This window comes from Pan troglodytes, chromosome 1 (assembly GCF_028858775.2).
Source record: "Pan troglodytes isolate AG18354 chromosome 1, NHGRI_mPanTro3-v2.0_pri, whole genome shotgun sequence".
NCBI classification, from domain to species: domain Eukaryota; kingdom Metazoa; phylum Chordata; class Mammalia; order Primates; family Hominidae; genus Pan; species Pan troglodytes.
In genome coordinates, this window is record NC_072398.2 from 51,827,200 (window position 1) to 51,843,908 (window position 16,709).

The 16,709-nt window shown below is 34.5% G+C and overlaps 1 protein-coding gene across 9 annotated transcripts in view; it reads right to left on the reverse strand.

Annotated features, from left to right (window-relative positions):
* The window catches only part of CRB1 (crumbs cell polarity complex component 1), a 282,191-nt gene that overhangs the window by 205,212 nt on the left and 60,270 nt on the right, over positions 1 to 16,709 (reverse strand). For 2 of the 9 annotated variants that reach the window (XM_016934919.3, XM_016934908.4), the window contains exon 1: positions 9,457 to 10,567. The exons of 2 other annotated variants lie outside the window; for them this stretch is intronic. In XM_016934919.3, coding sequence (XP_016790408.2) covers positions 9,457 to 9,526 — 70 coding nt within the window. In that variant the 5' untranslated portion in view covers positions 9,527 to 10,567. Of the gene's footprint in view, positions 1 to 9,456; positions 10,568 to 16,709 lie in introns of those variants that run through there. 5 more of the 9 variants (XM_016934927.3, XM_009440289.4, XR_008536849.1 and 2 more) reach the window with 4 other exon arrangements.

A 16,709-nucleotide genomic window follows, 5' to 3' on the forward strand; every position in this document is an offset into this window, starting at 1 on the left:
GGAAGCTGGATCATGTAGAGTGAGGTCACTAAAAACACTCTGCTCATCATTGTCTATGATTCGATTACCTAGAATAATCATGAAATCATAAAATGTAGGCCTTGAAAAAACGTGGTAATTAGATAATATAACCCCCTCATTTTACAAGTGAGAAATTGGAGACCTAGAAAGTTTAAATGATGCATTTATAGATACACAACTAATTGTGGGCCAGAGCCAGAATCTGTATTTACTGACACAACTCATTTAAAAATTAATGCTGAATATAAATATTTATTCTTCAGCTATATTAAAAGAATAGATAATGAAAATTATAGACAGAAACACAATAATAATAATGCATCACCTGTGTGAAAAAGTTATTGCTGCAAACCCACAACTGATTATTTCAATGGTGTTGCTTAATTTGTTGAGTTAATTTCATTTTCTCTCCTTGTATTAAAAACTACAAATTTGAGACCATCTGACTAGACATAATTGCTTGTTGTACAGAGCTGGTCTCTGTGCAAAGCAAACTGAATTGTGTTGAGATTGAACCGTAAACTCAGCCTCATTAGCACTCTGCTCTCACTAATTTGCAGAAAGTAAAATAAGTATTTAAAGGTTCCAAGAATTCTGAATGTAGAGAAAAGAGTCATCCATCTGGGAATTATCAGGACAATTACGTGGAGAACCAAAAAGACTACACAATGAGGTTAATCTAGGTTACATATCAGCCATTCCTGCTTTGGCAGATTTTAGTCACAAGAATGGGATAGTGGTTGAAACTATAAACATTTTACCCTGAAAAAATTTTAAAGGTAGAATGAAAACTTTTATTATTTAGGACTAACTTTTTTTAAAAAAAATAAATCTTCCCAAACCCTGATTTGTAGTGTTTGCCAAATTCTGTGATGAAATTACTTCCACCGTGGCTGATTTTAAGCCACCAACGCTTTAATAACTGGCCTTTTAAATTCCTTAATGTTTATCTTTTGGAATAAATAAGCTGGTGTGAGCTTGTGGGAGGTTTAGAATCTGACAAACTTGTTTTAAATCTCAGTTGTATCCCCTTGTAGCTGTGTTTTTAGTATGTACCCTAGGCTGTCATTTGCTTAAGGTGTCCTAATGGTTTTAATAGCTACTATGTAGTATGATTGCAAGAATGAGAGATACTTATTGTAAAACCCCTGACACCTTTCCTAATTTGCCCTGTTTTACTCAATCCACTTCAGTTATGTTGGACAACTTACAGTATCTCAAACACTATAGGCACGCTCCTGCTTCAGGGTCTTTGCACTTGCTATTTTCTTTATCAAAATATTATTCACTGTGATATCCTCATGGTCCAGCTGCTCTCTGTTACTTATCTTTTGCTTTCTTCTATAGCACTTTTTGCCAGCTCACAATTACATAATTTACTTATTTATTTGGTTTTTGTCTCTCTTACCCCACTAAAGTGTAAATTTCACAATATCAAGGATTGTGGTCTCTTCTATTCACTACTGTACCCTTGTAGCCTAGAACAGTGTCAGATATATAGATTTATGGTCCTCAATAAATACTTATTGGATAAATAAGTAAATAAAAAAATTATGGAATAAATAGTAAATGTTAATATTTATTAATTATCCTATCTTAAGGCTAGGGACAACTAACTTTACATTGGTTGCCTCTAAAACCAGTAAAATTTTTGTTCCCGCCAAACCATTCAACTCCAAATAGTCATGCTAATTCCTACATGTATGGGATACAGCAGTATGGGATACAGCATGACTGAATCCCATAGTGTTATTATTAAAAGTACACTGCCTTTGGTTTTGCTTTTAATAAAACTTTTCTGAAGATAAAACCTAGGAAATATAGGACAATCTACTTAGCATGTTGCAACGAAACTTTGAAGGAATCACTACTTTTTATTAAACTAGGAAGGACACTAGATGACTGATAAAGGGTACTAACCATAGCAACCAATAGGATCTAATACTAGATGACTGAGTACCTTCTTCCTTTCAGAAATTTTACCGTTTATTGTTAAGTCAAAAATATGTACATAAAATAAAAGATGACATTTTATTAATAAACACAACAAATAACACATGCACAGTAAAATAACTTGCAATCACTGTTTTGAATCAATAATAAAGGAAAGTAATCTTTTGGTGCCCCAAGTAATGAATGCAGTTTGTGAAAAAATGTAGGTTAAAAATTGAACATTCAAATATGGAAGACAGCTAAACTATTTGTCCCGAGGAAATATGGAGGCATGTTTACACCTAATTCTAGTGCTATTTTACATATTGATCAGACTCTAAGTTAATTTCATAGGGCAAATTTACATAGGAGGAAATTTCTGAACACTTAATTCAAAGTGAAAGGCTGAATATGTAAAAGGTAGGGACAGTGTAAAGAGGGGGAAAATAAGAGAACAATATGGGCACATTGTTTAGCATAATCTTTCTTCTACCACATGTTAATACAAGGATATCGATATCATGTCTCTTAAAACATAACAACTATTTACTCCACAAATATTTACCGAGCACTTACTATGCTTAAAAAATCAATTGTAAACCAATTTTACCCAATAAAAGTGGTATTAACCAAGTGTTTTTAAAATCATATATCAGAGTTTTATTCATAGTAGATGTTGTAGGTTGAATTGTGTCCCCAAGGTATGTCAGAGTCCTAACCCTTAGTACCTGTGAATGTGCCCTTATTTGTAAATAGGGTTTTTGCAGATGTAATCAAGTTAACATGGGGTCATTAGGGTAAATCTACTCCAATATGACTGACGTCCTTATAAGAAGAATAGAAGAGAGGTAGACAGATAAAGTGAGAATATCATGTGATAGTGGCAGAGACTGGAGTGATGCAGTTGCAAGCTAAGAAACACCCAGGACTGAATGACACCACTAGAAGCCAGGAAAAGGCAGGTAAGGATTCCAAGTGGAGTCTCAGTGGGAGCAAGGGGCTTCTTACCTTTGATTTCAGACTTCTAGCCTCCAGAGCTATGAGACAATACATTTATGTTGCTTTAAGCCACCCAGTTTGTAGTACTTTGTTACAGTAGCCCTAGGAACTAATAGCCCCAAACTGAAAGTAACAAAGTTGTCCTTCAGTAGGTGAGTGTTTAAGCAAACCATGCTACATCTATATAATGGAATATTTTTCAGTAATAAAAACAAATGAACTATCAAGTCACAAAAGCACATGGAGGAAGCTTAAATAAATATTGCTGTGTGAAAGAAGCTCATCCAGAAAGGCTACATATTGTATGATTCCAATTTTATAGCATCCTATAAAAGACAAAACTATAGAGACATGGAATGATCAGTGGCTGCCAGAGAATCAAGGGTGTAGAGAAGAGGCACAGGGGACTTTTAGAATAGTAATTATTCTGCATAATACTTTAATGGTGCATTTGTCAAAATGTACAGAATTTTACAGTACAAAGAGTCAATCCAATTGCATGCAAATTTATAAAATCATTTAGGACATCAAGGAAATCCCAGGAAGTAATTCAGACTTTGACACAACAATCTAACTGCATTACAAATGTATGAAATAATCTCACAGAAGGGGTTGGGGGAAAACTGTTCACCTAAGTAGCTTTGGAAACAAGTGGATTCTGAAAAACTAAAAACAAAATGAAACAGCTATAAGTACTGTACCTAAACAGTTAAAGTTGTTTCCCATAGGAGTATGGGTTAACAGTCCAATACTGCTATATATGTATACTGAATTTAAACAAGTGAATAAATGGCAGATAGTGGAAATCAGGTTTCTCACTGTTGAAATTTACAGATAAGCAAGGGGAGACAGCTAGAATGATCCATGTGGAAATGGAGTTAGAGGCATCAATATGAACTCATATTTAGCTTAATACAGACAGACACAGATTTACATATAGAGATATCTATAGAAACATGTATATACACAGACTAGTACACAGACATATTTCTGTGCTCTTTCAGCTGAGATTGCCTAAAAGACCTGACACCCCAGCAGCAACAAGCACACCTCACATCCAGATCTTGGTTTTGGTTACCATTCTCTAATAAAAGGAAACAGGGCTCCTTGGAGAAATGGTGATTTATGCTAGGATTGGGTCAGGAAATACACAAGATCAGTCTGAAAGGGATTGTAGAGCCATAAAGGAAGAAAATCCTTTTTTAAAAAGCACCCCACATTGATGGGGAGTACGTGAAAAGAAAATAGGAGCCAACTGAAAAGAACTCCCACAGGCCAAAGATGGAACAATTTGAGTAACAAAATAAAATAGTATTGAATTATAACCCAGAGTATAAAATAAATGTCAATATATTCATACTGATATGAATAAACAATTGAATAAATAAATAAATGAAAGAGAAGAGCCAGATCTCCTATGCAGAAGAATTTCGAATAATTTATGTAAATTTTTCCCTCCAGGAGAGAGATCATAACTCCAAACTTCTTAAGTGTGGGTTACACACAGTGACTTCCTTTTCTAAGAGTACAGTATGGAGAAGAATAAAAGACATAACTTTATAGTTATCAGAGAAACCTGATAACACCACCTCCCAGGTGATTAAGGTCAATATCAGCAGTCACATATCATGTTGATTGTATAAATCATTGATAATATTATAGATATGATGTAATGAGGATAACCCTTTGCCTTTGTGGTCTTCATTCCAATAGCCCATAACTCCAGTTTCACCATGAGGAAAACACAAAACTAACTCCAATATTGGGAGAATCTATAAAATACCTGGCCAGAACTCAAAACCTTCAAGGTCATCAAAAACAAGGAAAGCCTGAGGAACTGTCACAGCCAAGAGGAACCTCAAAATACAAGACAGCAAAATGTACTGTGATATCTTGGATGGGATACCAGAACAGGGAAAGCATGTCAGGTAATATCTAAGGAAATGTACATAAACTACTTAGGTGAACAGTTTTTCCCCAACCCCTTCTGTGAGATTATTTCATACATTTGTAATGCAGTTAGATTGTTGTGTCAAAGTCTGAATTACTTCCTGGGATTTCCTTGATTTCCTAAATGATTTTATAAATTTGCATGCAATTAGATTGACTCTTTGTACTGTAAAATTCTGTACATTTTGACAAATGCGCCATTAAAGTATTATGCAGAATAATTACTATTCTAAAAGTCCCCTGTGCCTCTTCTCTACACCCTTGATTCTCTGGCAGCCACTGATCATTCCATGTCTTTATAATTTTGTCTTTTACAGGATGCTATAAAATTGGAATCATACAATATGTAGCCTTTCTGGACGAGCTTCTTTCACACAGCAATATTTATTTAAGCTCCCTCCATGTGCTTTTGTGACTTGATAGTTCATTTCTTTTTATTACTGAATAATATTCCATTATATAGATGTAGCACGGTTTGCTTAAACACTCACTCTAACTTTTCTTGTCCACTTGAATTTCAGTATTTGTTATTGTGAGACCATGAATGATAATTTTTGAAAATCACCAATGATGAAAAAAAAAGCATGCAATTCTCCAGAAAATTTTGCTAAGAGAAGTATCTAATAAAAGAAGCCACAGTTAACTCTGCTATGTAATGTAGGAAACCCTGGGTAACTTTCATGGAGTAGTGATGATTTTACTGTAAACTGATGAGATTATTTCATTTATGAGGAAGCAAAAAGATACCTTTTTCTCACACTAATAATTAGGTAGGCACTTTACAAAATGCCACTGCAAGGATATTAACTTGCACAGTAACGATCAAAGTTTTCAATGTTTCTACACATGTAGAATTTTAAGAGTATGTGATTACTCCCTAATGAATAACATCAGCCTTCTCTGACATATTAAGCAAATTCAATTATTTCTTATTTAATCTCTATTTGTTCTTCATTCTTCTAGTACTTTAGAAAGTACTTTTAAAAATAATGCCATTCAAATCAATTACTTAATAATTGCTAATGGTTTTTGGAAGACTGGATGCTACCCCAAACTCTTTAACATTGTTCTGGTAACTCTAAAGTAGTTTTGTCAAACCACATTTTTTTTACATGTTGTGATCATACTTTAAATGTAGATTAAAACAGTTACTTTTAAATTAATCTCGATGTGGCATTTACATTGAAAATATTGTTTACCCCCAAATTTATAAAGGACTAGAGAGATAGACATTACTTTTCTAATTCATGGTATGGTTGTTTCTTTAAAACCCTTCAGAACAGATTCATACATCAAGGTCCCAAAAAGAGTTTATTATAAAGTACTGTTATTATTTAAAACAGTCTCTGAATAATGGATCACAGGAGAGTCTCACTCTAATAAGTTTCTCTTTTAATACATCAGAAGCAAAAAATAATAGCTCTTCTTGAATTATTAAAATTTAATTGGTCCCACACATTAGAACCAGTTTTGCAAAATCATGGAACAGGTATAAAAACAATCAGGACAAATTCATTGCAACTCCAAGTTAGGAGAATGTCTACCTGCTCAGGAACAGAAAGGGAATGTCACTTCCTGAACTCTGCTCTAATATTCCTCATGTCACATGTCCTCAACTGGAAGGACATAAAGGTTGATCAAAACATAAACAGCATTCCCCTGGTAGCTGAGCAAGGTAGAACTTTAGATACAAAATACAGTATGGAGCTGGAGGTGATTATTTTCTCTTAAATTTAAGGGAACATATTTCAAAGTTCGAAGAAAGAATCATTGATTCCTTCAATTAATATGATATTAATAACTGAAATTTCTTTCTCCCTTTCTTTTTATTTCTTGAGACAGGGTGTAGCCCTTTTTATCAGGCTGGAGTGCAGTGGCAGGATCATGGCTCACAGCAGTCTCGACCTTCCAGTCTCAAGCGATCCTCCCACCTCAGCCTCCTGAGTAGCTGAGACTACAGGCACATACCATGATGCCCCATTAATTTTTTATATTTTTGTGTGTAGAAATGAGGTCTTGTTATGTTGCCCAGGCTGGTCTTGAACTAGGCTTAAGTGATCTCGTTTCAGCCTCTCAAAGTGCTGGGACTACAGGCTTGAGCCACCATACCTGGATAATGGACATTTCTTTGTTTGCTATTATGTTCCAAGCAGAACATAATAAAGTCTGCTTATGCATTATCACTTAAAGTCCTTATGCATCATCACTTCATGGGAATAACTACATGCAAGCTAACAGCCCACACTCCAGAGCCAGATCTCCAGGTTCACATTCCAGATCTACCATTCACTAGTAGTATGGCCTTGGACAAATTAATAAACCTCTATGTGCCTCAGTTTCTTCAGCTGCAAAATGGAATTAATAATAAATTCTACTCGACAGGGTTATTATGTATATAAGAGTGACAACAGTTATAAAGCTCATAGTGTTTATCTTTTCTCCTAAATAATCTCGTTGAAGAGAGGGATATGTTTATATTTAACTATTCTGATGATTCCTAGCATCATTATGTAGTAGGTTCTTAATAAAGATTTATTGTACAGCTCAGAGCTTCTGGTTACCTGTATTTGAAATGAAGAGCTAATTAAATTATAGTTTCCTAGGATCTACTAAGTACCTGGGGCTAGACTTGAGAGGCTGTACATTTTAACCAGGCATTCCAGCTCCCTGAGGTGCCTCAAAGTTTGAGGTACACTGGTATAGTGACTTGAATCTTAGTTTCATCTTCTATAAAATGTGAATTACTATGATAGTATCTATCTTATAGGGTTGTTGCAAGAAGTAAATGATATATATGATATAGAAAATGCTTAACACAATGTTAGCAATTTTTACTGCTAGATATTATGTTATTCACTTGTCTGGAACACAGAATTTATGTCAAGAATACTAGGTGATAAGGGTAGAAAGGAAGGCTGATGCTAGATTGTTTTAAAGTCAGGTGGGAAAAAAAACTCAGCTAACAAGGTCTAAACTACGTGTTTTGATTGGGAAAGCAATATGATTATATCTTGCCAATAAATATATCAACACAGACAAAAGTCTACCTGCTTAAAAATTGAAGAAAATGAGACTTCAAATGTACTTTTTTAAATGAATAAAAATACTATGCTGGAGAACAAATAAAATAATTACAAAGTATTTAGAATCTATCAATAAAATCACTTACTCAAAGAGAGCAAAAACAAATGATGTATATGTATCAATTCATAGTTACTATACTTTTAATTAAAGATATCATACATTCGTTTCCTTTAAAACAAACTGCAGCAAACTCCAGGAATTTCCATATATATTACATTGAATGACAAAGCTCTTTGCCATAAAATGCACCATAAACTCACTTCACATTCATTTTATGACTTATTTCTTTTTCTCCCTTTCTTCCCCTACCTGCACAACTAAACACAGCACTTCTCTTCCTCATTCCTCATTGCCTGGGGCCCACATTAAGTTTCAAGGAGGGTAAATAACTATTTAAATAACAACTCTTTAGTAAATATATCTCTGAAAAAAAATCTTTTGTGCGTGTGCGTTGCAGTCAAGTATTATACTGATCATTTGTTTAAAGTTTGACTTGGTTTTTCTATATGTGCCATCAGCTACCTACCCACAGCATTTACTTATTTCTTCACTCAGTCTCTAATATATGTTCAACTGTAAACCGTACAAGTAACAATCTCACTGGTGCAGCCACAGAAGGTGACCCAGATTATCCAACACTGTGTGCTAATGCCAAGTTGTCTTGTTCAACGGCAGCCGCTCTACGCTTTGCCTTATTGATATTCAGATTCAACAGACACAAATCACATGGCCCCTTTGACAAGCACACACTCTCCCTGTCTTCGTTTTAAACGTGTTGAATAGCTACTGTGCTTCATAAACACACAGCTGGAGCAATTTGGTCTCCTCTGATTTTCCATCCTGCTATAGAACCGACAAGATTATCTCAGAAACATTGCTCTTGCTTCTATTTGGGGAAGTTTGTGGAAAATAATATCTTCATTTATAAAACAGAAACACATAACAGTAAAAGCCCATTTCTCTGGTGAAAGAAACACTTTGAACCATTACCCTCTGGGAAACATTGAGACTATCCCCTTAATTATGAGAGCAAATGTTGCAACACAGAGTTATTTAAAAGTGAAGATAAAGATATAGTATGTGGGAATAAAATGAAATACAGGTTATGAATAACTTCCTTTTAAAGGATATCAATTAGTAAGGGCCAAATCTATTTTGTAAAAGCGTAAACACAACAAAATATCTTCTAGTCTATGTGACCATTTCATTCTCCAGCTCACTACTACAAAGGTTAAAAACAAAATTTCTGTACCTGAATACCTATTGGAAATCATAGAATCTTAAAACTGACTGTTCACATTGACTGGTATCACTGATTTCTTTAACACAGGACACTTAAAAAAAAAACAAATAAAAACTTCCTTTTTTAGCATTGTATTTTATAGAACATGCAACATTATCCATTATTTGTAAGAAATATAATAAGCCAGAAATAAACCAGGAAAAATGCCCAAAGTGGGAAAGGCTTACTTTTTATGTAGATAAGCAGTGAGAAACTGAGGTAGAAGATGAGAAGGTAGTTAATGTTCTTAAGTGCCATGGTCTTATTTAGAGAACATCCTCTGGTGTGTTGCTGGTGGTCTGGTCCCAGTCCGGCTCCTGATCTCTGTCTGTCTCAGAGAGGATCGGGTGCCTCAGAACCCCCAGGTGCCATCTCTGTCCCACCCCACTTACAGCTCCTTCACAGAAAATACAGGGACTTAGATTCAAAAAGCAGTTTGTGCTTCTTAGCATCACTTACACGGGAGGATGGGGTGATTTTTCAAACCTGGTGCAGATTTTTTCAGGCTGGATTGGATTCATTCCCCCCTCAAGCCTTTGCTGCGAGTTTTCTTCTGTTAATGCTGCCTCCTCAAAAGGGCCTACATTAGAATAGTGTCTTCAATTGCTCTCAATAGAGGGATTAATTTCTGATAACTGCCTTGCCACACAATTATGATCTGGCAACTTTTAAAGGAATACCGTATGTTCCTGTATATTTACTTTCATCTTCAGAACACAATTCACAGACAAGTAATCTTTTCTGTTCATAAATTATATTCCCACAACTCAGATTTCTGTTGTTTGTAAGTTGGGCCAAGACAGAAGAAAACTTAAACTACTGCATAAAATGAACAGAGTTCTGAAGATCATTCAGGGGCAGATTTTGTCATAAATCCAGAGCTCATTTTATTCTCGGTTCATGAAATTATATGCTCTGGGATTTCTTGAGCTTTTGTTTTACTATAATTTATGAATGTAAACATGTTTGCTTATTTAAAAAATACACTTGCTTTAAATACACAATATTTTCTCAGATTAAATTGTTCAAGTCCTTAAAATTGTATTTTTATTAGACACCATGAAAACATCCATTAATTAAAACCAGAATGCTTTATTTTCTAATTGGTGTTAGTGCTAGTACAGAGCCTTTTTCCATTGTTAAAACTGTTCACTGTTACACTTTAAAATGCAATTTCTATAGCTGATTTTTACAAAGCTTTATAAATTTGCCAGATATTTAACTATATAACATATATTTTGAAGTCTTTATATTTTCTGCCCATGTCTCTAATATTTTGACAGTCAGCTTAATGTTTTTTATTAATATTATTCTCTCACATACTCACAGATTTACTTGCTGAAGTAGGATTTATCCATTTAAAATTATTTAATTTTTATAGAATTCATGACAATTATTATTTTTAAAGATTTTTTCCTCCCCTCATGCAAATAATTTAACTTGGGCAATTTAACAATTAGAGTAAAAGAATTTCAGATTACAGAAGCATTATTAACTCCCTATTCTAATCCCTGTGTTTTGTCAATTGGAGAATTGAGAAGCAGAGCAATTATTCTGTGTGCCCAGAGTCATCTGGTGGGTCAGTGTCAACATTAGGACCAGAGTCTTCCCATGATTTCTAGAACATTAGTTCTTCACTAAATCTTGTGAAGTCTCTTTTCATCTTTATTCTTATGTGTTCTGTCATGCCTTTTGCAATGATACCATTCTGGGACATCTACATACTGAACCAACTTGATCTCCATTCGTTCTAAAAAGGCCTCCACCATGAACCCCAAGACTAAGGAATTTACAACATGGAAGGCCGATTGATAGACTGGAAAAAAAATGAATAGACTCAGGTAAAGAATCTTATGGTATTAGAAAGCCTTCTGTTAGGGTGTCTTTAATTATGAGTGTCACAATCAAAGAAACAAAGAAAATTAGTTTTTCAAAAGACAAAAGTGTCAAAGAAAATATGTGGTTGAGAGAACATGTTATGCAAAGGATGGTTATAGGAATTATATACATGGAGTTTGAATATAAAAAAGTAGGTGGATATAGCCATTATACAAATGAGTCAATGGCTGCCATGTGTCAGATTTGGGCTAGTCAGGAATTCCTTTAGAAAAACATATAATATTTATGTTGAATTTTCAAGCATAAGTATGGGTATGCTGTGGTCTGAATGTTTTCCCCCCTTCCCAAATTCACATGTTGAAACCTAATCCCCAATGTGATAGTATTAAGAGGTGGGGAGTTTTGAAAGGTGGTTAGACCTAACCCTCATGAATGGGATTACTGCCCTTATAAAAGAGGCCTGAGGGAGTTTATTTGCCCCTTGCACCACATGAGGACACATAGAAGGAACCTTCTATGAGGAACAGGCCCTTGGCAGCTACCAAATTTGCTGGTACCTTGATGTTCCTCTTCCCAGTCTCCAAAATTATAAGAAGTCAATTTCTCTTGTTATAAATTACCCAGTCTAAATTTTGTTATAGCAGTATGAAAAAACTAAAGGTATAACAAATAAATAGGGCAAGAGTGAAGTTTAAGAGGTTTACAGAAAAAGGATATGTATATAGGAATAGAGGCCTAAAGCAGTTGGGCAAATCAAGAAACTAGAAATATTCTGATATTGCAGAAACATAGGTGTGAAGAGATGTCAGGAAATAAGACTCAGCAAATCCACAAAATCAAGGAAGTTTGATTTTCAGTATGAGGAAAAGACACCATTAATAGGTTTTAAGTAGTGAGTTCACATACTCAGAGTTGTGTTTAGAAAGATAAATCTAGCAGCAATGTAGCAATGTTTGGAAAAGGGCAGATGGAAAGCACAGAAACCAGTGAGAAGGATATTGCCATTGTCCACAAGAGAGATGATAAGGGACTGAACTAAAGCAGAGACAGTGGGGATGATAAAATGAAACAAAACAGCAATAAACTAGATACATCTAAAGACATATAGAGAATAAGGCAACATGAAAACAAATTTTATCAGGTTTTGAGCTTCGGCATTTGGGCTATTATTAATGTCATTCATAAAAATGAAGAATATAGACAAGGGCACCTATACAAGAAACAGCAAAAACCATCCTTCCCAAGTCAAACACATTTAAATATATGTCTGTATTTGAGCAAAGTGTAACTTTTATAGAAATATGTAAGTGAGCTCCACAGCAATAAAGTAAAATAACCAATTGAGATAGACAATTCTTGACTTTTGGAATGGAAAGACAGAGAGAGAAAGAGGAGGAGGGAAGGAGGGAAGGAACAAATGAAAGATAAGAAAAGAAGGAAGGAAAAATGAAGGAAGGAAGGACAAAAGGAAGGAAGAAAGGACAAAAGGAAGGAAGAAAGGACAAAAGGAAGGAAGAAAGAAAGGAAAGAAAGAAGCAGGAGAGAGGAAGGAAGGGAAGAAAGGAGGAAATAAAGAAAAGAGTAGTTCAGAAACAGGGAAATCAATGAGAACTGAGATGAAACTAAACTCTCATGTGGAAATGCTACAATTCACAGTTCACAAATGGTTCCCATGGAAGCCAACCTCTACCGAAGATGAGCTCACAGCTTAAAACTATAAATCAAACTAGAAACCCACTGCCATGACAGACATTGGACACAATGAGTGGGAACATTCACACTCAAAAGATTCATGATAATGGAGCTAACTTAAGAGATTATAAAATAACACTTTGTTAAGATACAGAAAAAAAGAATCAAAGAAAATAAGTGGTTGAGAAAATATGTTAAACAAAGAATGCACTGTTCTGGCCGGGCGCGGTGGCTCACGTCTGTAATCCCAGCACTCTGGGAGGCCGAGGCGGGTGGATCACATGAGGTCAGGAGTTTGAGACCATCCTGGCCAACATGGTGAAACCCTGTCTCTACTAAAAAAAAAACAAAAGTTAGCCGGGCATGGTGGCAGCCACCTGTAATCCTAGCTACTTGGGAGGCTGAGACACAAGAATCCCTTGAACCCAGGAGGCGGAGGTTGCAGTGAGCCGAGATCATGCCACTGCACTCCAGCCTGGGTGACAGAGCGACAGAGTGAGACTTTGTCTCAAAAAAAAAAAAAAAAGAAGAATGCACTGTTCTTATTCACTGTGTATGGGTAAATTGGTACAACCTTTATGGAAAACAATAAGGAAATTACTCAAAGAACTTAAAATAGAACTATCATTTGATCCAGTAATCCCATTACTGTGTAGCTACCCAAAAGAAAAGGAATCATTGTATGAAAAAGATACCTGTACTTTATATGTTTAATGCAGTACTATTCACAACAGCAAAGATATAGAACTAACCTAAATGTCCATCAATGGATGGTTGGATAAAGAAAATACGGTATATATAACACAATGGAATTCAATTCAGCCATAAAAAATGAAATCATGTCTTTACAGCAACATGGATGGAACTGGAGGCTATTATCTGAAGGGAAACAACTCAGACACTGAAAAACAAATACTGCATGTTCTCACTTATAAATGGGAGCTAAATAATGTGTACACATAGACGCAGAGTGTGAAATGATAGATGATGGAGACTTGGAAGGTTGAGGGAGTTGGAGGAGGGATAGATGATGACAAGTTACTTAATGGATATAATGTACATTGGTGATGGATATACTAAAAGCCTAAACTTCACTACTCTGCAATATGTCCACGTAACAAATTGCACTTGTGCCTTTTAAATACATACAAATAAAAAATTTTAAGAGATAAAAGAATGTATTTATTTTATAAAACAAGAACAAGACATGATAAAAATGATTAGGCCTATTCGAAAATAAACTGAACATAAATTCTAAAAATAAAAAAGTCATTAAAATTTTTTCAAAAATTTAACTAATAAATAGTAGATGACACTACAATATACTAAACAGAAGATAGATCTGAAGTTTTTTTTAGAATAGATCAATGTGAGATAAGGAGTTGGTGAAAAAGAATGAACAATAAAGAGACACAGAAAATAGAAAGTTCTATCTCAGAAGCAAGGAAAAAAGTGGGAGAAGGTAAGTATCAAGAACTAATGGACTAGAGTTTTCAGATATGAAAAAATATGATTTCTCCAATTTAGAAAAGCTCACTGAATCCCTAGGAAATATTACATTTAAAGTGCAACAAAATTGCAACAAAAACAAAAATTGACAATTGGGACCTAATTAAACCAAAGAGCTTCTGCACAGCAAAAGAAACTATCATCAGAGTGAACAATATACAGAATGGGAGAAAATTTTTGCAAACTATGCATCCAACAAAGGTCCTACATCCAGAATCTATAAGGAACTTAATCAGTTCAACAAGCAGAAAACAACTCCATTAAAAAGTGGGCAAAAGACATGAACAGACACTTCTCAAAAGAAGACATACAAGCAGCCAACAAACATGTAACAAAATGCTCAACGTCACTGATCATCAGAGAAATGCAAATCAAAACTACAATGAGATGCCATCTCACACCAGTCAGAAAGAATATTTTTTTTAAGTCAAAAAACAACAGATGCTGGTGAGGCTATAGATAAAGGGAACACTTACACACTGTTGATGGGAATGTAAATTCGTTCAGCCACTGTGAAAAGCAGTTTGAAGATTTCTCAAAGAACTTAAAACAGAAATACCATTTGATCTAGCAATCCCATTTCTGGGTATATACCCAAAGGAAAATAAATCATTCTACAAGAAATACACATGCAATCATATGTTCATTACAGCGCTATTCATAATAGCAAAGACGTGGAATCAACCTAAGGTCCCATCAACGATGGATTGGATAAAGTAAATGTGATACTTATACAAGATGGAATACTTTGTAGCTATAAACACAACAAAATTGCGTCCTTTGCAAGAACATAGATGCAGCTGCAGGCCATTATCCTAAGCAAAATGATGCAGGAAGAGAAAAATCAAATACTGCATGTTCTTACTTATAAGTGGGAGCTAAATATTGGGTACACATAGACATAAAGATGGGAACAATAGACACTGAGGACTATTGTTGAGAAGAAGGGGGTGAAGGGCTGAAAACTACCTATTGGGTGCTATGCTCACTACCTGGGCAATGAGATCATTCATACCTCAAACCTCAGTGTCACACAATATACCCATGTAACATATCTGCACATCTACCCCCGGTATCTAAAAGTTAAATTTTTAAAAAAAGAAAAATAAATACACACAGTGCAGTAAAAGAAGCAAAATAAAATCTTACAAAGTCAGCAGCATTTGTCGTTAAAGTCTAAAATGTTTACAGTAGAACAATAATCAAAATGATGAAAGACTTTTCAAGAATAAATTAGGTGCCATAAAACAAAGAAAATAGAAGAAAAGGAAGATTTATAGATAAAAATAGAAGGTACAGTTTTAAAATATATTCAATTTGAGCTGTCTATTCAAAACCAAGTGAAGATCCAGAACATAGTAGGTTCTGGAGATACAATTTCAGAATGTAGGACAGCTGTTCTTACTGGTGGACACTATTGATGTCATATTAATGTACAAGCATTTGTTTGTTTTACACGTACTATACAAAAGGTATATTATATGTACACCTGCAATACATCAGATACTAGAGTCATCATCAGTAATTTGCATGTTTAAGACAGGGTCATCACCCTTGTTGAATTAAACTCTGGTGAGCAGATGCAGTCTTCTGAGGAAAAAAGTACTTTATCTCCCAGTTCCCTGATATTCAAAATTGATTTAATAAGAGTACAAAGATTTATCTTCAGCTCAATACCAACTCTATATTATAGATTATTTTATGCACATTATCTCACTTAATACAGCATCTCCACAAAGTAGATTAAATTAACCCTATTTGACAATGGCAAAAAAGAGATTGAGAGACCCAAGTTACCTGTATAATAAGTGCTGCTGTTCAGATTCACACCCAACTTGCTTATTCCAATGTTCTTAATTATTGTTATAATGGTATTTATTGTTAATTACATAATTATAAATGTATTATTGTGAAAAATCCCAAATATTAGGATAAATATAAAGAATCTTTGATGAACAACAATCCCACACGCCTCTCCAGAAATAATCATTGTTATTTGTTAATGAATATCGTTTTATGCCACTCTATGCTACAGTTTGATAAATACATAGATGATTGATAGATGATGGATAGATGAATAGAGACATAAATATTATTTTGCTTCTTTTTTTAAATAACGGTATGATACTCTATGTATTATTCTGCAACTTGCTTTTCTCACTCAACAGTGTGTCTTGAAGATTTTGGCATTTAACTCACATACTTTTTAATGCCACGCGGCATTTCATAGTATGCATGTACTATAGTTTAATGATTTCATTTTTCTGGGAATCAATGTTTCCAATTTACTTTATGCAAACAATGATTAATAAAAATCATTTTACACACCCATTTGTTCAAATGCACAAGAGTTTCTCTAGGGTAAATGCTAAAATTTACCTTAGGCAAATACAGAAATTTT